The 23,744-nt window shown below is 25.2% G+C and overlaps 6 protein-coding genes across 9 annotated transcripts; 2 read left to right on the top strand and 4 right to left on the bottom strand.

Moving 5' to 3' along the window:
• Nucleotides 1–156: 156 nt before the first annotated feature.
• Nucleotides 157–1,780, bottom strand: LOC122532027 (general odorant-binding protein 71). 2 transcript variants are annotated; one of them, XM_043660434.1, is made up of 6 exons: nt 1,552–1,775; nt 1,062–1,297; nt 714–900; nt 582–617; nt 315–506; nt 157–229 (listed from the first exon to the last, which is right to left on the bottom strand). In XM_043660434.1, the coding sequence occupies exons 1-6, from the start codon at nt 1,612–1,614 to the stop codon at nt 206–208; spliced, it is 738 nt and encodes a 245-aa protein (XP_043516369.1). In that variant the 5' UTR covers nt 1,615–1,775; the 3' UTR covers nt 157–205. The 2 variants fall into 2 exon arrangements, with proteins under 2 accessions (XP_043516369.1, XP_043516368.1); XM_043660433.1 differs by lacking the exon at nt 157–229 and having other exon boundaries at nt 249–506; nt 1,552–1,780.
• Nucleotides 1,781–1,979: 199 nt separating this feature from the next.
• LOC122532030 lies at nt 1,980–3,677 on the top strand. Its single transcript, XM_043660438.1, has 3 exons — nt 1,980–2,235; nt 2,827–3,122; nt 3,389–3,677. Exons 1-3 carry the CDS (start codon nt 2,218–2,220, stop codon nt 3,558–3,560), a joined length of 486 nt encoding a protein of 161 aa, XP_043516373.1. The 5' UTR covers nt 1,980–2,217; the 3' UTR covers nt 3,561–3,677.
• A 294-nt stretch (nt 3,678–3,971) lies between these two features.
• On the bottom strand, nt 3,972–8,427 carry LOC122532025 (1-acyl-sn-glycerol-3-phosphate acyltransferase gamma-like). Its single transcript, XM_043660430.1, has 7 exons — nt 8,150–8,427; nt 6,629–6,888; nt 6,354–6,523; nt 6,110–6,271; nt 5,690–6,028; nt 5,401–5,620; nt 3,972–5,312 (listed from the first exon to the last, which is right to left on the bottom strand). The coding sequence occupies exons 2-7, from the start codon at nt 6,807–6,809 to the stop codon at nt 5,227–5,229; spliced, it is 1,158 nt and encodes a 385-aa protein (XP_043516365.1). The 5' UTR covers nt 6,810–6,888; nt 8,150–8,427; the 3' UTR covers nt 3,972–5,226.
• A 4,090-nt stretch (nt 8,428–12,517) lies between these two features.
• Nucleotides 12,518–14,637, top strand: LOC122532060 (F-actin-capping protein subunit beta). Its single transcript, XM_043660489.1, has 4 exons — nt 12,518–12,684; nt 13,376–13,587; nt 13,700–14,072; nt 14,188–14,637. Exons 1-4 carry the CDS (start codon nt 12,682–12,684, stop codon nt 14,419–14,421), a joined length of 822 nt encoding a protein of 273 aa, XP_043516424.1. The 5' UTR covers nt 12,518–12,681; the 3' UTR covers nt 14,422–14,637.
• A 2,159-nt stretch (nt 14,638–16,796) lies between these two features.
• On the bottom strand, nt 16,797–21,251 carry LOC122532061 (eukaryotic translation initiation factor 5A). Of its 3 annotated transcripts, none has more exons than XM_043660490.1 (4): nt 21,142–21,251; nt 19,296–19,588; nt 18,821–18,955; nt 16,797–18,514 (listed from the first exon to the last, which is right to left on the bottom strand). In XM_043660490.1, the coding sequence occupies exons 2-4, from the start codon at nt 19,569–19,571 to the stop codon at nt 18,443–18,445; spliced, it is 483 nt and encodes a 160-aa protein (XP_043516425.1). In that variant the 5' UTR covers nt 19,572–19,588; nt 21,142–21,251; the 3' UTR covers nt 16,797–18,442. The 3 variants fall into 3 exon arrangements, with proteins under 3 accessions (XP_043516425.1, XP_043516427.1, XP_043516426.1); XM_043660492.1 differs by having other exon boundaries at nt 21,108–21,210; XM_043660491.1 differs by lacking the exon at nt 21,142–21,251 and adding an exon at nt 20,874–21,101.
• Nucleotides 21,252–21,814: 563 nt separating this feature from the next.
• LOC122532056 (uroporphyrinogen decarboxylase) lies at nt 21,815–23,619 on the bottom strand. The gene is made up of 7 exons (XM_043660480.1): nt 23,575–23,619; nt 23,101–23,399; nt 22,855–23,013; nt 22,626–22,787; nt 22,357–22,494; nt 22,111–22,284; nt 21,815–22,009 (listed from the first exon to the last, which is right to left on the bottom strand). Exons 2-7 carry the CDS (start codon nt 23,395–23,397, stop codon nt 21,869–21,871), a joined length of 1,071 nt encoding a protein of 356 aa, XP_043516415.1. The 5' UTR covers nt 23,398–23,399; nt 23,575–23,619; the 3' UTR covers nt 21,815–21,868.
• Nucleotides 23,620–23,744: the final 125 nt, after the last annotated feature.

Genomic DNA, 23,744 nt, shown 5'->3' with positions numbered 1-23,744 from the left:
AAAGATTATATAAAATAATAATTCACAATAGTTAATATTGTGATAAAATATTTATAAATTTCTTTTTAAATAGTTCTATTATTTTGTATGCATAAATAGATACACACAAATACAATATTATTATCATATATTATTATATTATCATTATTATCATATACATATCGTTATTATATTTTTAAAATAACTATAATGAAATTACATTTTTTTAATTTTCCCAATCTTCACATTTCTGGAACAAAATGTGCATTTATTGTAAAAAGTTACTTTTTATGGAATTGGAGAGTTAATGCAAGATTTAAAAAATTGAAACTTACTTGTTGTTCTTTTTCACCCAAACATATCAATAAATTCTGTGAGAATTCACATTTTTCTCGTTTATTTGAGTCAAGATAACGAAAACATTCAGTAATTGATTCTTCAATAAAATCTTTCAGTTCTGGATCTTGAATATTTTGAACCATCAATGAAACTACTAAATTTTTTTCTGGAAATCCTTTTTGATCTACCTATTATTTAATAATTATTTATGTAAAATGATTATTTCCTATTTTAATTCTTAAATTAAATTCATTAATACTTACAGAATCTAATTCATTGAAAAAACATTGCATTATACACTGTAACAAATTACAATATAGAATTATTAGATTAACATTATAAAAATATTGTGAATGATTACAAAATATTCAGTTTAAACAACTCGTGATTCTTACATCTTGTTGTTGATCATTATTATTATTATTATTATTATTATTATTAAAACGCGTATCTTCGTTATTCATATCTCCATTATCAAAATCACTTTTTCTATTTCGCGAATCTCCAGAATTCCATGAATTTCGATTATTGGTTCCACGAATATGTTTTATATTGCCTCTAGTCGAACGATCATCGGAATTTCTATACCCATAAATAACTTAATTAAAAGAAAGTAATTACAAGAACAATATATTGAATATACAGAATGTTAAAAACAAATTATGAAATGTGATTTGAAATATCATACATAATGTGCAAAATATTATTAATCTTATAATTTTAATCATATAAAAAAATTTTACCTGTATCTACGATTGTTCGTGGACTGATTGTATGAAGGTCCATCGTCATTTTTGTAAAAAAAATGTTTATCATATACCTCTTCTCCCGAGGCAGAATCACTCTCTGAACTATTGTCATCCGTAGATGCAGAATTTTCATTATCTGTGTTTGAATTAATATAGCGATCCCTACAAGTTTTTAATACTTTTTGAAATTGCATATTTACTTGTTGATTTCCAGAACGACATTTTAAAGACTGAAAAAAAATTTGTAATTTCCGAATGTAATTAAATTCCAGAAATTTGTACAAATATATATTTTTTCGAGAAATAGATCGAATAAGTTGAATTTTGGAAGAAGTATTTTTTGTCGTGATTATTGCAATGTTATTATATCTTTAACAACTTATAACTAATTTGTTATTAATAATATCAAATGTTATTTGAATTCTTTTTTAAAAAGTTTCATACACAAGTAACAAGTACAAGATAAAATAAATTCATCACTTACTACTCCTTCATGGAGAAAAAATATAAGTATGCAGCACAAAGCAAAGAAAATAAAATTTTTCATGATACACGATGTCAGTGTTTCACCGCTTTAACTAACAATTATTGAAACCACATTCACTTTCAGTCAAATATATAAACAAAATGAACAGGAAACAAGGTGATGACGATAATTACATGTCATTTTGTCTTTGTAAAGAATTTGAATTCAGTGAATGTTTCGGTTTGACAGATGTATCCTGAATTATTTCCTTCCGGTTAAATGTAAATTATGTAATATCGTTGACTAAGAATAGGAAATAATGCTATTTGGAAACGACAATTACACTATTGTTTTAAAATCTCTTTCATAGTCAGGAAAATATTTCATAATATTGAGTAATTAATAGTATTAATGAATTACATTTATGACAATGATATAATATTTTAAATTAACATAAAATGGTACAGTGTGTTAAAAAAGAAAAATTTTTTAAATAATGGAAATGATACAGTTTATTTATGTAGGTCATCCAATAGTATCTATTATAATCGTAAAAGAAAGTTAGAGGGGAGAATAAAAGGAGGGAGGATATATGAAAGCGATTGAAGAATAAAAACAATAAGTAAATCTACTAAGAATTTTAGCTAAGAGTAGAGAGTTGTCGTTCTTCTGCGTTGGGATAAAATGTATATTAAATTTCTTGTAAGTAAAAATCTTTTATTTATCAAAATTTACAAAATAAACAAATCATTTTTACTTATTTGTAATAATTCAATTTGATTTGAAGATAACATAAAGTCATTTAGATAATCAGCAATACGTACAAATTTTATGTATCAATCGTAGTAAATTTAATTATTATTAATTAATTTAAAGTCAATGCTTTGTAAATTATCAGAAAAAAATCATTATCAGTAAACTAAGGGACATAAATCATGAAGAAAATATATTTAAAAATTTTATATTTTTATTTCCTGCAAAATTTTAAATTAAAAATTTTTATAAATATTGTTTTTATCATTATCAAGATAGTAAAATTTTAGATAATTAAATTTTATTTAAGTCTTTTTTAATCATAGAAACTTGTTTAGCAAAAAACAATGGATCGCAAAAACATGTGAAAGCGAAATAAAGAGAACAAGTAGAAGATGAATGCTCTAATATGAAAATTAAATTCGTTGATGCATTAAACATATTCGAAACCATAAATTAAAATTTAGTGGCGAATTTTGTATTATTTAAAAACACCTTTTGACTTTCAATGTTTTTCTATTGTCTTTTCTATCAATTTAGCTTTTAACAAATGCAGTTCTTATGATCGCAATTGACGTTCCATGGCCCAACAATCACCGATTTTATAAAGGGAATTTTATAAACGAAACGAAGTCTACGATTCGAAGAAATAAAGAACAGTTACAACCACAGAAAACCAAAGAAACTAAAAATATAATGAACAAATATGTAAAAGTAAAAAAAAATGAAAATATAGATCCTTGGAATTTATCAGAAGATACTGATCGAATACAATTTCAAATTGAAGGCCATGAAGGACCAAAAACGTACATTTTCGGATTCGATACTGGAAATGGGTAAATAATTAAAATCTTAAAATTGAATTTTTTTCAAGAATGAGCTTTGAGTATATTAAACCAATTATATTTAAGTAATCAAAATTATAATTGGATAACATAATTGTCGAATAATGAGAATTTCAATTTTCATTTATAAAAATTAGATTTATTTATTATAAACATCTAATTCATGTATACACATACGTATACATATACATCATTAGAAAATATTACATATACTTACAGGTATTTAATTAACAATACACCACATTTATTTGTTCCAGAATGAATAGACAATATAGATTAGAAGAAAGACATCGCGATGGTACGATAAAAGGTCAATATGGTTATTATGATGCAACAGGAAAATTAAGGAAGATTCAATATGTAGCTAAACCTTTCGAAGGATATACTGAAATACATCACGAAAGTAATGCAGAAAAGATAGAAAATTAATCAAAAATTATACTTTATTTAAACATGTTACATTTTAAGAGTTTAAAATTCGTACAAATTATTTATATCAGAGTAATTAAAATATTAAACAAAAATGTAAAATGTCTCAAATCAAGCATCATAAAATTATAAATAATATAATATAAAATTTCAAAAATATTAAGAATGTTAAATTTTATCATTAGACTGATAAATTCTAAAAATTAAATGGTGTATACTTAAAAAGACGAATAACAATTATTAAAGAAAAGTAAAAACTAAACTGTTACACAAATTTGAAAATTTTAATAGCAAGAAGACTGTAAGAAGACATTATGTATGTAAGTATATATATATACATACATATATATGTATATATATATATTTTTTTTATATATGCACAGAGCCTTAGATTCCAAAGTCCACCGAAACTATTTAATCAAAACTAGTTTTCTCAAATATTCGTCATTATATCAATGTTTCTTTTAACAATGTAGGAATTACTTAAAAAACTTTTTGGTTAATATTCATTTTGATTTAAATCAATATTAACGAAGCGTCATTAAAATACCATTAAAACTTGACTTTTGCAAAACTAAGCATGTACTATTTTTATTTAAATAATATTTTCAAAACTTTAAATCAACGCTTATATTAACATTAACGCTTGTTTCAATATCAATTTTGATTAATAACGTACGAAATAATTAATCAAAACTAGTATTGAAAAAAGACATTTTAGAACTAGCATTAAATGTAAGATCGTAGTAGTAATTTGGATTTTAACTGTAACACCATACCCAACTTCAGATATTTATGCAAATGTATATTTTTATAAAAAATAAATACGGACATAATATACAAACAAAAATTTATTTTGTTAATAGAAACAAGAAAAAAAATTCTTTAGATGTTCTCCACGTGGATTAGTTGCATATCTTTTTGTATATTATGTATACACTTTATAAATTTTTGTATATGTTTTTCACTTTTTTCAATTTAACGGATCTTAACATGTATACATCTGCATGAATATCCACTGTCTACTTATAATCAATATACATTTCTTTTCGAAACCGTTTAAATAAAATTCTTAATGTAAAATGTGTACTTTCAAAAAATTCTCTTTTCTTCAATAATTAATATTTATATATTTTTATTTGTATATAGTCTTGAATTAATATTTTGTGCATAGTTGAACAATTATATATTAAAGTACTAAAGTAAAAACTAAATAAATAGCTTTAAAGTAGCATTTAATGTAGCAAAATTTAATCTTTTATGAAATGTTCTTAAAGATTTATATTCTTTTAGAATAATTATTTTTACATCCTAAAAATTTAAAAGTGTCTTAAATTGATCAAGTTCAAAATTTTCTATTAAACTTTTAATAAAAAAATTAAATTCCTACAATACTAAATATATATCTTTTAATTTTTTAAAATACTCAAACATTTTTGAACAAAAAAGATATTTTTCCAAGATATTGTATACCTGTGACGTTGATACTCATTACAACCATTTAACACAAGTAAAACGATAATAGAGTTCATATATTATCGTAATCTTCTCTGAATGCTTCATACAGATTTGTACACGTAGTCTCGGGAAATACGTTACGCGAAAATGATAATTTACAAACGCTCGTTTAACTTCTTACTTGTATTCCCTTTATAACTTCCTCGTTTTATTGAAGTTTCTTATCATTAGTCCCATATGATGAACTTTTGCTTATTTTTGACATTCCAATCATTCTTTGCATAAGCAGATAAACTGAAATGTTGAAATTAAAAATATATAGTCTTTAAGCGACAAATATAAGAAAAATGTATAAAACTGTATATCGCATTAAAATACTTGCTTAAGAGGATACTGCTTGCTCCTATTAAGAAATAAATTATCGATCCAGATAAGAGAAGATTGATCAAATAATAAAGCATTGGTGTTAGCACTACTACTGTCCAGCAAATTATATTAACAAGTGAATAATATCGTTTTTTTATTATAGACCTTTCTAATTTGGGTACCTCACTAATTGCAAAGAAGTCACCTGTTTCCTCAAAACTTTTTGCCATACGATCCTATGAAAAAAAGAAAAAAGATACGAACAACTTCGTGGCTAATTTTATTAATTTTAAATAAAATCGTACTTTTTTCTCATAAAGTTTATGTAACCATTCTTCAGCACCTTTCTCATCTTCTGGCACTTCGTCTAATGGTATCCTGGAAATACTTAGGTATGCTGTGACCTGTTTTCCCTGTAGTAAGTTTGTTAACGTTGGTTTTATAGGATCATCTGATTTAAACTGTAGTTGTATGTCATAAATATCAGTAATTTTGCCTCGCATATGCGGTAAACTTGCTATGAAACCCTTTGTTCGCGGTGTTAAATGATAATTTAATATTGGAAGACCCGCTTTTTGGGCAAACTTTTGACTGGCTTCTAGTTTTTGTGCTGTAACTCGTGTCCCTTCAGCACACAGAAGTAGCTGTGTAAAATAAATTAATAATTTAAAAATTATTTTTATAAAACAAATTTTACTACCTATAGTACGTTCTATAATTCTTACCGTTATACTATCTGGATAATTTACAAGTTCGTTAATTAGAGAAGTAATTATTTTTTTATCCTTCTCCCAATTTCTTTCCATAAATATAAATTCAGCAAATCTCCATGCCCAACCAAATGTTGGAACATACTGCAGTGATTTTTTCACATATGCTTTGCAATTCTGAAATATGCAAAATTAGTATTAGAATGTAATTGTAAATTATTCTCTCAAATGATTTTTTATATAGAATATTGAAACTAACACCAAGTACTCCAGTACGCTCACATAGGATCCATCCACATATCCAATCTATTTCATACCTGTGATTCATTATTACATATTTATGATCTTTTTTAAATTTCTCTAAATCATCTTTGTTCATATAAAGTACAAGTTCTAATCCAGCCCACCATTCTGCTACAAATACAAACTCTGAAAAAAAATTTCAATTACGCACAATTAGAAAAAAAATATTTTCTTTTTATTTAATTTGAATACTAGGAACTAGATTTCAAAAATACCATAATTACAACTTACGACTATATAAAGAATAACAAAGGTAGTAATTAATCTTGCGATAAAGATATCTGGAAAAAGGTCGAAGACCAAAGTACAAAAAACATTGGAAGAAATTGATAATCAACCCTGATGTAAGAAAAGTTATACCAAATATTATATAAATCACATTAGATTGCTTCAACAATGATAGCAATCCCATCTTTCACAATTTTTCTCATATGTGTTTGGAAAAAATAAAATATACATATATATCTCTTGGAGATTTTTAATTTTGATACCTGCAAAAAAAAAATTAAAAATGTTAAGTACATGTTAAATTAATATTAAAATGTTTGAGTTTTCTTAATCTTTAATCTCGAACTAAAAACTAAATTAACTAAATTAATACTCGACATATTAACTAGAGATTTCTATTTTACATATAGGGTGTCTCTCTTTATCTGTAACCCCCAAATATCTTTTTTACAATTGTAAGAACGCAAAAAATATTTTATACACAATTTGAATGATATTAAATGGCCAATATCCTATCCATTGTTTTTTTTCGAAATTTTCGAAGTCATCGATGTTTTTCTCAAACAACCACACATTTTTCATTTATTTATTTAAAAAATATATTTGAAATTCTTTTATATGTAATTGTAAAAACATGTTCAATGCATCAGAGATGTACTCACAGTTTACAATTTAGATATACGAGATTAAAGCGAAGTAATTATAAAAGCAATATAAGAATAACATAAAAATAAATAAACATAATATGATAATTATTGTTGATAACTAATTTGTGTTAATAGCCGCGATATATATACGAACATTCTCTGTATATAAAACTACATTGATAAAACAATTTGAATCTAAATATACAAAAGTTATAAACGAAACGTATTATTATTCGCATATTAAAACATAAATTTTGCATTTCCTAATGTAAGTTATATGTGCATAGTGTACACGTGTCATTTTATTATACGTTTAAAATTTATTTATTGAACTGCAAATACAAACTTGAAATAAAAATTAGGAAGAATATAATGTAATTAAATAAAATTTAATTAAATAAATAAAATTTGATATTTTTAAACCGGATAAATATCAAAAACACGAGATATTTTCTAGCCGTACATTATTATGTATTAATCAAACATAATTTATAAATTTTATATTTAAAAAAAGTTTCGGAAAATGAAATTATTTGCACGATTTCTTTGGAATGCATCACATAACCTTATTTGTTGTTTATAGCAATATACGGTTTAAACGATTATTATTGACTAAAAAGTGTAATGACAATTTTTTTAACAACCAAGAATGAAATGTTATATTATAAAAACAATAAAATAATATACGCGAAAGGAAAACCGATTGTCATTTGGTTGTAAAAAAGATTATCAGTAAACAGTATAAACATTGAGATTTACGTAATAGAATCACAAAAATCTGTTAAAATTTGAATCCAAGCAATGGGAAAATATGTTATATTAACGTTTTCGATTCAGAAACAAGAAACACTTAACAAATTTTCAAAATTCAACTCACCCAACTTAAATCTCTAAAGTCTCGACATAATCAACCGTTACTTGCGAAGTGCTGGAAGACACTAATTTATATTCACGTGATATTTAAATGTGATGAGAAAAATTAAAAGAACAATAGTTGAAATAATAACTCTCAAATATTGAAATAATAACTCTCAATCATTGACAAATTAGTATCGTTATCGATGATCAAATGATACAATTGTTCGATAACACGAATTATATAAAGGTATATTCCATATTTTACTACAGGTTTCTCTTACGTGAGTTGGTGCCCATGGCATACTAAACTAGCTTGTTTGATACAATGCACGAAAATAATTAAAAATAATTGTTAGAACATAAGGGCAAAACGAAAACAGCTATTTACGATAATACCGATTTGAAAAGCTCTCTTTTTTCTTTAAATATCCTCTTTAATTCTACTTTCTAAATTTCTTTTTTTTTAAATTTCTTAATCCAATACATAGTAAATGAAATTTTGTTCTATCGACCAGACTCCTTTCAAGTTTGTTGCATTTCTTAGCATTTCTTAAATTGTTGATAATAAAAATTCTTTATTGTACATGATAATTTGACGCACGTATACAAAAAAATATATATGTATATAGAATTCACTTATGACCTTATTATTAATGCGCAAATTGATATAAGTATAAGATTAAATGTTTCCAGAATTCGAAACATTTTTTATACTATGATTAATTGAAATCTTTAGAACGTAATTCACTTTCAAAATCACAGAATATAATATATACTGTTATTGTATGTATATAAAATTTTAATTTCAATCTCTTTCAGTAAACAAATACGTCACATTTATAATTTACATAAGATCAAACAAGTGCGATTTCATTTTCATTAATGAATCAAATATTTATAAAAAGTTGTTCTATTTCACATGAGAAGAAGATAAAAAGAGACAGAGTCCACAATTTACATATCGATTAACAAAAAATCAAATTTATATATTATATTGGAAATATAAATAATTAATCGCGATCGATTCTTCGTATCACAAGTTATAATGATTAATGTTGTATAACAAGTTGTTCTGATAATAATGTTGTATAATATTGCTCTTCCAAGAATTTTAAATTCTATCTTCGAATAAATTTTATTGATAAATTATAATTTATATTTTATTTCTTAATTAATGATACGAATGAAAAAAAAGCTGTTGCAAAATTAATATTAGACAGATTATTTATTGTTATTTTTGCTCTTAAGAATAATAATAATAATACAAATAGAATAACAATATAAAAAAAAATTATTTGTATTGTTATCTTGAAAGTATTCTAAAAATTCTAGTACTTGTGATAAAGAGATCTTGTAATGCGTTCTATACATATATATAATTTTTAACAGTTGTATGCAGAACAGTAATTTCTTCTATATTTGCTAGAGATCTACAACAGAGTGCATTCTTCGACGTATATCTTCTATTGTTTTCCTAAATAAAGTAATCTTTTTGATTACTTAAAAAAAAAAAGGTTTGATGAAATTCAAATATACTATTCAAATATATTTTTTATCTTTTATAGATATTATAGATAACGAGAATCACATTTAATACAAACGCATTTATCTAAAAATTGTCATTCACTATACATATACTTTTCAAAGAATGTTTGAACTATTGATTGATTTTAAATTAATTGAATGCTTGTGTTAAAAGTTAGCATTGGGTTAAAGGTTAATTCTATTGAATACTTCTGATACTTTCTACATGGTTTTTTATCAGCGATCAACTTCTCAATAAAATCTAAAAAATTAAATTATCTTGGCAAACATTTTTTCAGTTTTCGTCAGAAACTGTAAATAAACTGGCGTCCAAATTAAAGGATCACTAAATTTTCATTGAAAAATTGTTGGTATTTAAACCGACAATTAATTACTAAAGACTCACTAAATTTTTTCGAAAAAATGTCGTATAATAATTTGTCTATGCTCATTTTAAAATGTGAAACTTCTATTTTCAGAATCCGTTGTTCATTTTTTCGTATGATGTTTGTATATCATGTAATGAGTAAATTTTACAAATTCAAACATCTACAATGAAAATTATTTTTCGAGACTATATCTACTATGATCTTCAACACTAATCTCCCTTTTATAACAACTTGATATACAAGTCTTTTTTGCCATTTTATTCAGCTTTGAATAAAAAGTATGCCGTCAGCATTGAAATAACCCATGGTACGTTATCTGAAGTTACACGGTTGGATTTGTACCTCATGTATTAGTATATATACATGTTTAGTAAGTGTATGCGAGTGTGAGCATATGCATTTGTATATGCTTCATGATTAGTGATCCTGTAACATCAGATATAATGGAAGATATATGTAATTCGGTGATTCTAAAACGGCATTTTTCAACAAGTATGTAACACGACATTGTACCGATGTGAGAGAACGATGAGAAGGTAATTTTTAAACAATTGTTCTCTAAACTTAAGGCGAAGTGAATTATAAGAAACGACGCTTTCTTTCTAAATTGTAGAACGACTTGCATCAGTTTTTTTCTTTTTTTCAATTTTTTTAAACATCGCACTGTCGTGGTTTCAGATGTTCAATTAAAAGTTATTCTTATAGTATTCCTTAATAGCATTTGATAGTCGCAATAGAATGTCAAAAGTTGCGAGTGCAGCAAATTAAACTTATCGATCAAAAATTAAGGTCATCAATTAAATATAATGTACTGCGAACATAGAATCCTGTTCTGAATTGTGTACAGAATAATTTTAGATATAGAATTAAAATTGTAGATATGGAATAAGAAGATTGTGCAACAATAATTCAGTCTTATTAGATATAAAAATTTACCTTCAATCGATGATATTCGAAGTTTTCCTTAGACAAACTTGAACTCACAGTTTATTGAAATTTGTGAACAAATATATCAAGCTTCGCAGCTTTTCAACGAAAATATGTTGCGTCATAGATATAAATCAATGATCATGAATACTGACAATGACATTTCATAAATATCTTCCGAGATGATCGGAATTTACCAAGTTAGTTACTGTTAAAAGTAATTCCTCTAAATACAAAACGTTCTCGATGTGAACTCTCAATTGACTAATAATGAGTATCTACCGTGGAAGATTCTCGTTCAATAATATATAACAATATATTATAACAATATGTTATAACAATATTCTCTTTAATCTGAAAAGTAATGACAAGTGTAGAAAGACTATAAATAATATATATATATATGATACATATAAATAATATAAAATTGTAATAAATAGAATATTATTTAAATTTTTCTAAATATATTATATTTATATTTAATTCTCGGCATACATTTGTAATATTTAAATTAATTTTAAATATGAACGTGAAGTAGATAAAATTGTAATAGAGAATAGATAATAGGAATTCCTGTACTAAAGCTACTAAACACTGGCCTGTTACAGAAATCTAAAATAAAATAAATCACTTCGATCGTAAAAGCTTTAGAATTTTACAATTATACTAGTAAATAATTACGTTAATAAGAATCAATTAATTAATCCAAATAAACAAATTTATGCTACACATATAATTGTGTCACTCCATGTCAAGTTACGTACACTCATTTTGAAATTTTGCAATTTTTAACTTGAACGCAATTTGGTTACCGATAGGTACCAACTTATGTAAACTAGATCATTTGACAATTATATCACTATAAACCAATCTAGTTATAAATTTACATCAATTAATAAAATATTTAAATTAATATTATCATACTAATATAATTTTATAAAATCAAAAATTGTAGCATTTAGAAACTTTTATAAGAAATTTTTTCTGAAGTATTTCAAATTTCATATTAACATTAATTTCTAAAGTTCTTTATAGAACCAAAAATGTATTTCAGTAAAAAATAATTTTATTTTTTCAGATTAAAAAATATTTAATATTTAAAATTGCCACTTTATAAAATATATAAAATACATAGCTTCAATAACAAAAATACTTACTGAAATTGGAGATTTAATTTGAACATCATTTTCTATATTTTTTACAAATCCTAAAAAAGAACAATATTAACATTATTTTTGGTTTATAATTTAAACTTAAACAACACTAGTTATTTCTAATTTAATAAATTACATGCAGTAAATTTTATTATTACAATTAATTCTATGTAGAAAATTTTGCCTAAAATTAATTTTATCTAACTTTTTAATATTTATTCTTTCGAAAGTATTAGATGTATTGCATTTAATTCAAAATTTAGTCTCAATTATACGAAATACGAATAATAATTATTATTTCACGGGATAATTTATTGTAAATATTTTATTACTAGTTACATAAGAAATGTTCTGAAATTTTCATTCATATTAAGTTGATAGCATTGTACTGTCTATTGGCCAATCAGCGATATTCTTGACACGCCCCTTGAATATTCGTTTTTGGTGACTGAATGCGGGTCGGAGAGTAAACAGTTCCAATAAATTTTTCATTGATTTTGTAATTTTTATTAATTAATGGTCTGATTGACGTCCACCAAATTCTTCAATAATTTAAAATGGTGAGTTTAATGTTTTTAATTTGCTATTGTAATATTATATTTCTTCATTAATGACGTTAACCAATATCAACACTTTTACTGAATGATGTTCGTTATAGCAAAGTCCAATTTTGTAAACTTTTTATTTAAAGTAAAATTTTTAAAAATAATTGTTATGTAGAATATTTGTCTTTGTGGTATTAATATCTTAAGAAAAATTTTTATTTAACCTAAAATATAGCAAACGTCAAAATGGCGCTACCCAGTGACATAATGGGAATTTTGAGTTTTCAGTTATTTAAAGAATTGATTATTCGGTCATTTAAATGAATTTATATATTTTTTGTAAACTTGAATAATTTTTTGTTAACATACATGAATCTTATTTATACAGATTATATTAATAAATATCTTCTAACATTTTTTTCTTGTCTTTTTATTGAAATTAGTGGAAGTTAATTATTTATATTGAATTTTATGTAGTTTTTCGACTATTATATTATATTATATTTGATTAAAAATACGAAATTTTAAATCTAAAATGAACATATTAAATTTATTTATAATACTAATAAATATATAGTATATAGTATCTGACTTGTCAGTTTTATTACAAACATATAAAATTCTATTTACTAAGATGATTAAAGTTACAGAAAAATAATTCACCTGATTGTAAAATTAAAAATTTAATTTAATTTTAATTTTAAAGACGGAACAGCAAATGGATTGTGCATTAGATTTAATGAGAAGATTACCACCTCAGCAAATTGAAAAAAATTTAAGTGATTTAATAGATCTTGTGCCATCTCTTTGTGAAGATCTTTTATCCTCTGTCGATCAACCCTTAAAAATTGCAAAAGATAAAGAATCTGGAAAGGACTATTTACTTTGCGACTACAACAGAGATGGCGATTCCTATAGGTAACTGCGGAAAAGTATCGTGCCTTAATATTGCGTTGTTATATAGTTTTATTAATATTAAATAAATGTGTATTGCAATTAAAATATTTTATATTGTGAAATTATGTTCCAGATCTCCATGGAGTAATACATATGATCCACCATTAGAAGATGGCTCAATGCCTTCTGAAAGACTTAGAAAATTAGAGATAGATGCAAATCATGCATTTGATCAATACAGAGAACTCTACTTTGAAGGTGGAGTTTCTTCTGTCTATTTGTGGGATTTGGATCATGGTTTTGCAGCAGTAATATTGATTAAAAAAGCAGGTGATGGCTCAAAGAAAATTAAAGGTTGCTGGGACTCAATTCATGTAGTAGAAGTTCAAGAAAAATCCAGTGGAAGAATTGCACATTATAAATTAACTTCTACTGCAATGCTTTGGTTACAAACTAATAAACATGGTTCTGGAACAATGAATCTTGGTGGAAGCCTTACAAGACAGGTTTGATACTGTTTAATTACTTTCTAATTAAAGACGTTTTTAATTATTTTTTATATAATGCAGTAAAATTAAAATTATTTGAAGATAAAATTATTTTAAAAAATTTATTTTCTAGGTTGAACAAGATGCCCAAATAAGTGAGAGTTCTCCACATATTGCTAATATTGGTCGCATGGTTGAAGATATGGAAAATAAAATTCGAAATACTTTAAACGAAATTTACTTTGGGAAAACAAAAGATATTGTAAATGGTTTAAGGTCTGTTCAATCTCTAGCTGATCAAAGACAACAAGCTGCCCTCAGACAGGATCTCGCGGCCGCATTGCAAAGGAGAAATGCCAATAATTGATCTTGTGAGGAAGATCAGCTTTCCTTCGATTTTGAGGAATGTCATTAAAAAAAGAAAGAAATAAAAGAGAAATCGTAAATGATGAAATTAAGATTCAAATTGTTACAGTTACTGTGACGTGAATTTTGGACAGTTTCCTGTGATATGCAGGGTGCAACGGTAAAGATGAATTTTTCCTGAAATATTAAAGAATTAAAGAAAATAAATAATTGAATACCAATTATTAATTATGTCAAGATTTTGAAATATTAAGAGATATTACGAGTGTCTGAGTATATATATATATATATATATATATATATACATACATACATACACATATGCTCAAAGGTATGTAACACCCTAATGTTTTATTTAGACTTCAAAATAATTAATTTATGATAATAGAATATGTAGAATACATATTGACGTTCCAAGTATTTCATTTTTAAATATACCTATAATACTTGAATTTTATCATTCTGTGTAATCTTTCTTTTAATATTTTTACTAATTTAAATGTATTAAGCGTTAATTTATAAAGCATTTTTATAAAATTGTGATACATTTTCATAGTCTTGTATATTGTTTATTGATTTTATAAATTGCTATATTTCTCGTCATATTCATCAAAATTTGATCTATGCAAATATACAAAACTTTCACATTAATGTTTTCTATGCAGATTTTTTTATAAAATATTTTTTTATAAAAATTATTTTTCATCTAATAAGCATATAATATCTAATGCTTGTAGGCATAAGTTATAAAACAATAATTTATACTTATATAGACGTCTCATTATTACAACGAATAAATTTAAAAAAAAAAAAAAGTCAGCACAATCAAGATACATTTTCATTTTTGTGTTACATATCTTTGACGTTTTCCATTGTATACGTGTATGTAGTATATATACTGCGTTCATATAAATTCATGTCAAATATACATTTATATATATACGTAAATATATAATTATACAATGAATTATATAATTATAAATGTATATACAATACATTCATATGTATATGTGTATATGTGTGTATATAATGTACACACATCATACATATATAATGGCACTCGTAATGTTTTCTTAATTATTAATAATTATTAATAATACGAAATATAAGAGTATTAATGTTTGAAAATGTAGGAATATTAAAAAGAATATTTGCGAATAAACTTCTAACAAGTTGTTCACTAATTTTCTGCCTAAGTACTCAATTTTACTAAATAAGTTTAAAATTGCATCAAATTTAAATTTATAAAAAATGTAAATGATTTTCAACATTTAAATTTTTAATTAATTTTAACAAATGTTAATCGAATTTGGCTAAAAATTATATGTACATTTTATAAAATACCTTTTTATTTAACTGGAAGTATTTATTGAATATAAGTAAATTTAATTTGCATTTATAATCAGTATTATTGTTAGTACCTGCATCATCTTTAATGTAACAGGAGGAAACTCATGAAGAGTAATTAAAATTTTTAAACAATATGCATATGAAATTGTGAAGGAAAAAAATGATAAAAATGTCAATTTAATTTTGATAATTTTAATTATCTTAAATGAATAATATTAAGTTAGTTAATAAGGTAAAAAAATAGCAAAATCATTAAGACTCAAAATTTCAATAATGTACTATTATAAGAACAACAAAACATCATCGAAGGTTGACACAAAAGCACCGACGGCTTTCTTTTCATTTATTTATCCATTTATCTTCCATTGATTTCCGCCGTGTAAACAAATGCTCGTTGGTATCCATTTACTTATATACTTTACGTCTGTATTTTTTTTTTTTAATTTCATAATTGTGTACTTTCGTATATACTTGTGTATTTTCATATACTTTACCACTGTGTGTACTGTATATGTATCGTGTGTATACGTATTTGTTTGCCTATATACGCCAATGCTGGTTATTTTTTGAAAATATCTATATACCGACATGTATTACGATTTAATATTCTGCACATTAATTTAATACATGCACAATAGAATTAAAAAATAATATTCCAAGAATATTTTAAAATTGAAATAATTACAATAAGTTTTATTAATTTGGATTTTATTTATTGCTACATAAATACTAGTAACTATATTTATCAATTACACAATTGATAATTTAACTTAAGTATTTGAGAGTTTTTATACTAAATATACCTTTATATTCTCGAAATATTATTCCATATCTGTGCTTAAACGATTTATTTTAACTTATCATGTATTTGAAAATTAGTTTTAGTACAAATCATTAGAATTTAAAGGCTCGACCAGCAGTGGTGTATAATTAATTAAACCCAATATCGAGAAGCAGAAAAAAATGATTTCCGTCTCTCGTAGTTGAAGTACGACCAGGAGGCCGCTTTATTCGTTTTTTTTTTTCAGTTTCCTTTTATCGATTAAATTCATTTATCTAAGTAGTCTTAATCTTAAATTAGTCTGCTTAGATTACAGTAGCTTAGTTGTTTCTTATCATTCATTTTTTATATTTTCTTAAATCTTCTTATGTTTTCGTACATGGTATAGTCTGTTTTGAAATCGAGCCTTTAATGTAACTTAAATAGTTACATTGTAACTCAAACTTCAAGTCAGAAATCGAAATTAAGTGATAAACTTAAAATTTCAGAATTCAAGTTTGAAATTACCTTTAAAATTACATGTACCGAGTTTGAAGTTCAAATTGAATTCCAAAATTTTGTGTTAGGATTTAAGAGCTCAATATTTACCGAGTTTGAAGTTTCGATTCTAATTTCAGAATATCAAAGTTTTGAAAATTGTTAAATATAAAATGGTCTTTCTACAAAATGGCTTCTAAATAAAAGCTTTAACTTTCATAGAAAATTAATAAAAATCTCTCAGATCTATGAAAAAAATTCAATTTCACTATTTTGAAATATGATGCAGTAAATTTTATCGAAATTAGAAATATATTTTTTTAATTTAATGGTATTTAGTATTCAAATTATAATCAAGAACAAAAATTATAAAATTAAAAACCTTCAAGAATAAGTTATTATCAGATAAGGATATTGGATAAATAACAGATATTAAGGTTTCTAGTAAGACATGAATTTTTGTAACGCTATTTCAGTAGCATAGAATGCTAATAAAAATTAGACAGAATTATAATTATATAAAAAAAAATTCAAAACCAAAACAAGATGTTAATTCTAAATTAAGCTGGGTGTTCTAAAACATAATCTTAATAAAAAAAGATTTAACGAACTTGAATAAAGGAGAGAAAAAAAAGACAGAATCCCAAACAAATATAAGGTATTATAAGAATTAAAATTCTATACGTTCTCTATAAATTCATATAGAATTGAGATTTGACTATAACAAAAAATTTAAATGAAACTTGTAAAGGAATTGAAACTTCAATTAAAATAGAGAAAAGGGGTTAATGTAAGGGAACAAAATTTTTAAATAATTAGAATTTTAGAAATATTGAAATTTCAATAAAATCATAGTTTCAAATAAAATTATATATTACCACTGAGATGTAATTGAAATTTCAATAGAAATAAAATTCTAATTACGTTTTAGAAATCACAAATTAAGGCGAAGTAGTCCTCTTTAAAAATTTTCCACTGTCAAGACTGCCTTTTAATCTCAACATTTTAAGCCACCAAAGACATTCATTTTTTCCAGGGTCTAAGCTGATACTGTTTCTTGGTTTATTCTCTTTTTATTTGTGTTTTTTTTTTTATTTTTTTGCAAGTAATTCATTATTTGTAATCCTCTCCTCCCTCACACTTACACGCTCACGCACATTATTTTTCTCTTCCTTCCCAGTTTTTTAAATTATGTGTTTGCCTCTTTCCTTTCCCATATTATTTCTTTTCCCTTCTTTCACTCTTTTCTCAAGCCCCCCCCCCCACTCCTTTCTTCTCTATTTGCTGTTGGTAGTAGTCCTTATGTTAACCATTGATCATCTTGTATTGTATCTTAGGTTTCTCTTAATAATATATTAACTGTGTGTGTTTTGTTTTTTCTTTAATGTGATGGTGGAGTCTGGACTGAACACAATTATTTATCGATGGCAGTGTTAGTTTTAATAGCGATCACAACTTCTTCACCACATGCCTTCAAGACGGTGCACTAAAAAATAGAATATTTTTCTTTATATTTCTAATATAAAAAAATTATATAAAATACAATATACTGTAAAATAAGATATACTGTAGAAGATAAATATATATATGATATATAGTACAAAGTAATTTATTAAATAATCAATACGAAAAGCATAGAAATTTATGCAAGTTCTAAAATATGAACAAATATAACAAATAGAATAAAAATTGAACATAAATAAATACTAGTAAATATATTTTTATTAGTTTTAGCATAAATTCGCATAAAAAAATATTTTATAATTAACTTTTATTTAATTTAAGTACTCACAAGAAGTTCCTTTCCAGCTTCATGATCAGCACGTAATTGAGCACCCAGTTCACCATCAGGAATTTTTAAATCTTCACGGAGTTCACCATTATCAGCCATCAGGCATAAATAGCCATCATCAGATATGTCTGCTAGCTACAACATAAAGTCATATTTGACTAAAAAAATATATGTATAAAAAAACATTATTATTACATAAGACAAATGAAAACAGAAGTTAGTATTTTACATTTATAATGTCACATGATAAAAAGAATTTACATTATTACACAAATGATTCCAAATGGCATTATTTTATAATGATACCAAAATGATATTAATTTGATATTAGTTTGTCATATTAATGTTAATAAATAACTATTTCAACAAATAATTACTACAGAAATATAAATTTTATATAAATAATGTGTACAATATTTTTCATATGAAATATTATTTTAATGTAAAGTGAATTTACAAAAGTATTTTTTTGTACCTGATAATCTTCCCGCTTAACAAATGGCACATCCATATTGTGCGTTGACGGACAAATATCTTCATACTTTTTTGAAGTGAAAATATCAATCCCTACAAGATGTACTTTAGCATGGCCATGTTTTCCTGTTTTAGAAGTTGACATTTCTACAATTTTGCATGGCCGAGATTTCAGCATGACAAATCCGTTTTTACGCAGAGCCGAACATTGCATCGGGTATGTTACAGAAGCACCTGAGTCTCCAGTCTCAAAGTGAGTATCCTCTATGTCTGCCATTCTTGGTTTCTGTTATTCTGAAATAATTTAAAACAAATAGAGAATTAAATTCAAATAAGACATGAATATCATAATTTGAAATATTTAATCATAATAATAACTTATAGAAGAATAATTTACCACTGCTTTGTTGATTTGTTAAAAATTTAAGTAGCATACAGAAAGCATTTTTAAATATTTTGTGCCTTTAAAACAATTAATACTTTCCATTAATTTACATTTTTGCATATAAAATGTAAAATATATTATGTTTATGAGTAACATATACTTCTTTTAGAAATTAAACACTAAAAAGGAATAAATCAATACAAAAGAAGAAAACAAAATTTAATATTACACTTTATAGAAAGAATTAATAATGTAATTAATGTTTTGTGAAAAATATAAAATTATCTTATATCTTTCAATCTAATACTAAGAAATAACATTAAAATTTATAAGAAAACTAAAAAATTAAAACTCTTTCTAAATTGTTTTTTCTAACTTTAGCAAATAAAACGGTCTGGTAATATTATTACTATTATTAAATTTTACAACTGTAAAAGTTTAATTATATTAAAATTTTATGAATATTACATCTCCAATGAAATCACTGTATGGAATGTAAATTATTTTCAATAAAAAATTAAATTCCTAATGAAAAATTAATAAAAGTCAAAATTGTTATTTCCAATGCAAATGAAACCTCCAAAATAAACATAAGTAATTGATAAGCTTTTACAAAATATAATGCTATATGATCTAGTATTTGATTATATTTTGTAAAACACTAAATATATGTAAAAATTATTTATGCAAAAATATGACAAATACAAAAACCTATGTAATCTTTCACAATATGTTTTGGAATATAATATTTCAAATGTATGCTGCTGCAATTTATTTTTTTCAGAATTAAAAAGCATACCGAGACATTTAATGCTACAATCTAGGTGTACTTCAAATTATAAACAACAGATTCAGGCAAAACACATTGCATAAAAATTGCTCAGAACATGTTTCATTGCATGAAATGAGATATTTGAAATCGTAAAAAAAGCCAAGTGTTTTTGAAATATTGTAAGTAATAACGAAAAAGGGAAGACAACTGAAACATCAAGTGCGACAGTTAGTACTAGAAAACGTTTGTGGAATAAACGCAAAAAGCATCGAAAGAAACTATCGTGAAACTCGATCAGAACGAAAATGAACACGTTGTGCAAGCACAATCTAACCAAAGATTCTAACTCGGCTGACAGTTCTCCAGTTAACGAAGCCCCCCAATAAAAAATGACGTGGAAAGCCTCGCGAAAGTCGAATTACCTTCGAGGGCAAGTTTACTACGGTTTTTTCACCGTTTTCCTTAAGAAGATGGCGCGAAAAGGATTGCGTGCGGTTCGTCGTCGAAATTGCCGACTCTCGTAAAACGTTCAAGAAATTACAGATACGTTCTAGCCTCGAATATCGGCGTTCTTCGCTCACGGGATTTTTTAACAGCGTTTTGCAAACGTTTTGCAAACTTGTTCGAGTGATCACAAGCCGATCATCAAGACTCACCGTGAAAAAAGAAGAACAGACTGGAGATACTCACATGTGATCAAAATGGACACTCTAACCAGAAGAGTTGGCTGCGCTTGCGCGAACCGCTAATCGGCGACAGGGGGCCACTCGAATAGGTCCACGGATTCCGACTGGGAGTGTTTGTGGGGGTAAAGTTAGATGAGAAATTTCATGCCAGTTGGGAATTTAACGTAATGCGCATGCGCCATTTTGCATGGTGATTTGGAAACTTGGTTAAATTAGATACTAGATGCGTAATAATATCATTAAAATTTCAATCACGAAAAATAGCGTTTAATTATTTACTTGTTTAGCTCCATAACAGTAATAATAATTACGTAGCATTAGCATTTTAAAGTAATATTATGTATGTTCAAGCGTCGTGTGCTCATTTGTACGTGTACAAAATCGTTCATTCAAATCGATTCCCGCGAATATTTTCGAAATTATTAACACTGACAATGAGTAATATTTCAGACAAGTTTTTGAATTTATTAAAATTCGCAAGTTCAACGCCATTAAACCATTTCTCGCGAGAATATTCGAAAAAGGAAGATCATGAGGGACTGCTTTAAATAATTTAGAACTTACAATATTTTTTTGGTATTAAATTTCTAAGTCATAATATAGATGCAATAAATCTTTCTAATTAATTAAAAGTCTTTGGAATAATAAGTTGTGGTTGTTACATTTATATAAAATTCGTTAAAAATAGTAATTTATTACAAAGTTTGTACTGTAACATGAACAAATATAAATTACACTGAATGAATTCCTTTAATAAAAGCTGCAACTGATGTAATTGGTATATCTGGTAGAATACCATGTCCCAAATTCGCTATATATCGAGATTTACCAAACTTCATTACCATATCTCGAGCACGATCGGTTATTTCTTGCTATAGAAAAACAGATATCTTCATTAGTTCAATAAAGATAAAAGACAATTACGTATTAATGATCTTAGATGTAGTAATATTCAATATGAAATTATATAAACCTCAGAAGCATATAAAGCACATGGATCCAAATTTCCTTGTAAAGTAATTTCAGAACCAAATCTTTTTCTTGCTTCGATAGGATCAACAGTCCAATCTAAACCCAATACTTCATAAGTTTTAGACTTTGCCAACATTTCTAAGGAATTCATAGTTGCACCTTTAGGAAAAGCGATCTAAAATTCGTCATTCTTTAACAACTTAAACTGAAATAAATTACAGCATATTGCAATATTTAGTTTATTTACCATTGGTACTTTAGGGATATTTTCTTCTTTTAATCTTTGTCTCACTTTGTCGCTAATTTCCTTCAAATATTTAAATGAATAGTTTTCAAATAATTCATCATTAAGAAAATCACCATGACTTTCAAATACTTGTAACAACTGTAACAGAAAAGTTAAATTATACTTCATTAATTACCAAAATGATCTTATTTCTCTATTTTTTATAAATTTATAATGTTTACTCAATAAAATATATATATATATATATATATATATATATGTGTGTGTACCTGTGCTCCAGCTTTTACCTGCATTACAAGATAATCTATTATGACATTTGTAATTAATTGTAAAAGTTTGTGAGAATCTTCTGGATATTTATATAACCATTGTCGTGCCTTTGTCATTGTTGAACTACCACCACCTTGGATCATGTAGCTCATTAATGTCCACTATCAATTTATATATATAAATACTAGAAGTATTTGCCTTATACTATGAAGGAATTGGTTTACTTACTGGTGCACCAGTAAAACCAATTAGTGGTACTTTTCCTTCCAATTTGTGTCTTGTTAAAGTTATAGCATCTCCTACATATTTTAAATCCTTCTTTACATTTGGCTTAACTAATCTAACTAAATCTGTTGGATCCTTCAGAGGTTTAGGTAAAGTTGGTCCCTGTATTTGATTATAAAATGTTATTAAAAACTTTGTTGAATATAAAAATAGGTAAAAATTAATAATAGAGAGAAAAAAAAAACAAACCACTCCAGGAACCATTTCAACAGTTAAACCCATTGCTTGTGGAATAACTAAGATATCAGAAAAGATAATGCTAGCATCCAGATCAAATCGTTTTATAGGTTGTAAAGTAACTTCACAAGCTAAAGCTGGTGTTTGACAAACAGAAAAGAAATCATGTTTTGATCTAACTTCTTGAAACTCTGGAAGATATCTTCCAGCTTGACGCATTATCCATACTGGGACTTGTTCTATAGATTCTCCTTTTGCAGCTTTTAAGATCAAATCATTTTTTAATGGTGGAAATTCCGTTTGTGTCATTATTATTTAAAAAAGATGTTAATGTCTCAAGAAAACTGAAATTTATAGTAAAATAAAATGTTAAATAAAATTATATATATAAATACAGAATAAATATAATCTTAACTAATATATTTTATACAAATGTACACAGTTATTTTTTATAATATTTTTATAAAATTACTTGTCATGATGTACTTACAAATTCAAAAATATAAAAATGTAATAATAAATTAATACGATATAAATTACACAATTTTCTTGTACTTTTTATTGCCAACTATTTTTTTATCCATAAAATATACAAATTAAATAGTATAATATCCTAGTTTAAATTTTAAAAAATATTTTTACGTAAAATATTTTTT

Source organism: Frieseomelitta varia, unplaced genomic scaffold, assembly GCF_011392965.1.
Source record: "Frieseomelitta varia isolate USP_RPSP 00005682 unplaced genomic scaffold, Fvar_1.2 scaffold_433, whole genome shotgun sequence".
NCBI lineage: Eukaryota > Metazoa > Arthropoda > Insecta > Hymenoptera > Apidae > Frieseomelitta > Frieseomelitta varia.
This window is presented reverse-complemented; position numbering and strand designations above follow the sequence as displayed.

What these genes read in the sequence shown, in the direction of transcription:
- LOC122532027 (XM_043660433.1), bottom strand. Translation starts at nt 1,614, where the DNA reads ATGAAAAATTTTATTTTCTTTGCTTTGTGCTGCATACTTATATTTTTT. An exon ending in ATAATGATCAACAACAAGAT is followed by an intron (nt 618 to 713) that starts GTAAGAATCACG and finishes AATTTGTTACAG; the next exon opens with TGTATAATGCAATGTTTTTT. An exon ending in TTTTCAATGAATTAGATTCT is followed by an intron (nt 507 to 581) that starts GTAAGTATTAAT and finishes ATTAAATAATAG; the next exon opens with GTAGATCAAAAAGGATTTCC.
- LOC122532030 (XM_043660438.1), top strand. An exon ending in GGATTCGATACTGGAAATGG is followed by an intron (nt 3,123 to 3,388) that starts GTAAATAATTAA and finishes TATTTGTTCCAG; the next exon opens with AATGAATAGACAATATAGAT.
- LOC122532025 (XM_043660430.1), bottom strand. Translation starts at nt 6,809, where the DNA reads ATGGGATTGCTATCATTGTTGAAGCAATCTAATGTGATTTATATAATA. An exon ending in TTGTTATTCTTTATATAGTC is followed by an intron (nt 6,524 to 6,628) that starts GTAAGTTGTAAT and finishes ATTTTTTTTCAG; the next exon opens with AGTTTGTATTTGTAGCAGAA. An exon ending in AGCAAGCAGTATCCTCTTAA is followed by an intron (nt 5,313 to 5,400) that starts GCAAGTATTTTA and finishes TCAACATTTCAG; the next exon opens with TTTATCTGCTTATGCAAAGA.
- LOC122532061 (XM_043660490.1), bottom strand. Translation starts at nt 19,571, where the DNA reads ATGGCAGACATAGAGGATACTCACTTTGAGACTGGAGACTCAGGTGCT. An exon ending in TTAAGCGGGAAGATTATCAG is followed by an intron (nt 18,956 to 19,295) that starts GTACAAAAAAAT and finishes TTTATGTTGTAG; the next exon opens with CTAGCAGACATATCTGATGA. An exon ending in AAGCTGGAAAGGAACTTCTT is followed by an intron (nt 18,515 to 18,820) that starts GTGAGTACTTAA and finishes TCTATTTTTTAG; the next exon opens with TGCACCGTCTTGAAGGCATG.
- LOC122532056 (XM_043660480.1), bottom strand. Translation starts at nt 23,397, where the DNA reads ATGACACAAACGGAATTTCCACCATTAAAAAATGATTTGATCTTAAAA. An exon ending in AGGTAAAAGCTGGAGCACAG is followed by an intron (nt 22,495 to 22,625) that starts GTACACACACAT and finishes TTTCTGTTACAG; the next exon opens with TTGTTACAAGTATTTGAAAG. An exon ending in GTGCTTTATATGCTTCTGAG is followed by an intron (nt 22,010 to 22,110) that starts GTTTATATAATT and finishes GTTTTTCTATAG; the next exon opens with CAAGAAATAACCGATCGTGC.
- LOC122532060 (XM_043660489.1), top strand. An exon ending in AGAGATGGCGATTCCTATAG is followed by an intron (nt 13,588 to 13,699) that starts GTAACTGCGGAA and finishes ATTATGTTCCAG; the next exon opens with ATCTCCATGGAGTAATACAT. An exon ending in GTGGAAGCCTTACAAGACAG is followed by an intron (nt 14,073 to 14,187) that starts GTTTGATACTGT and finishes TTTATTTTCTAG; the next exon opens with GTTGAACAAGATGCCCAAAT.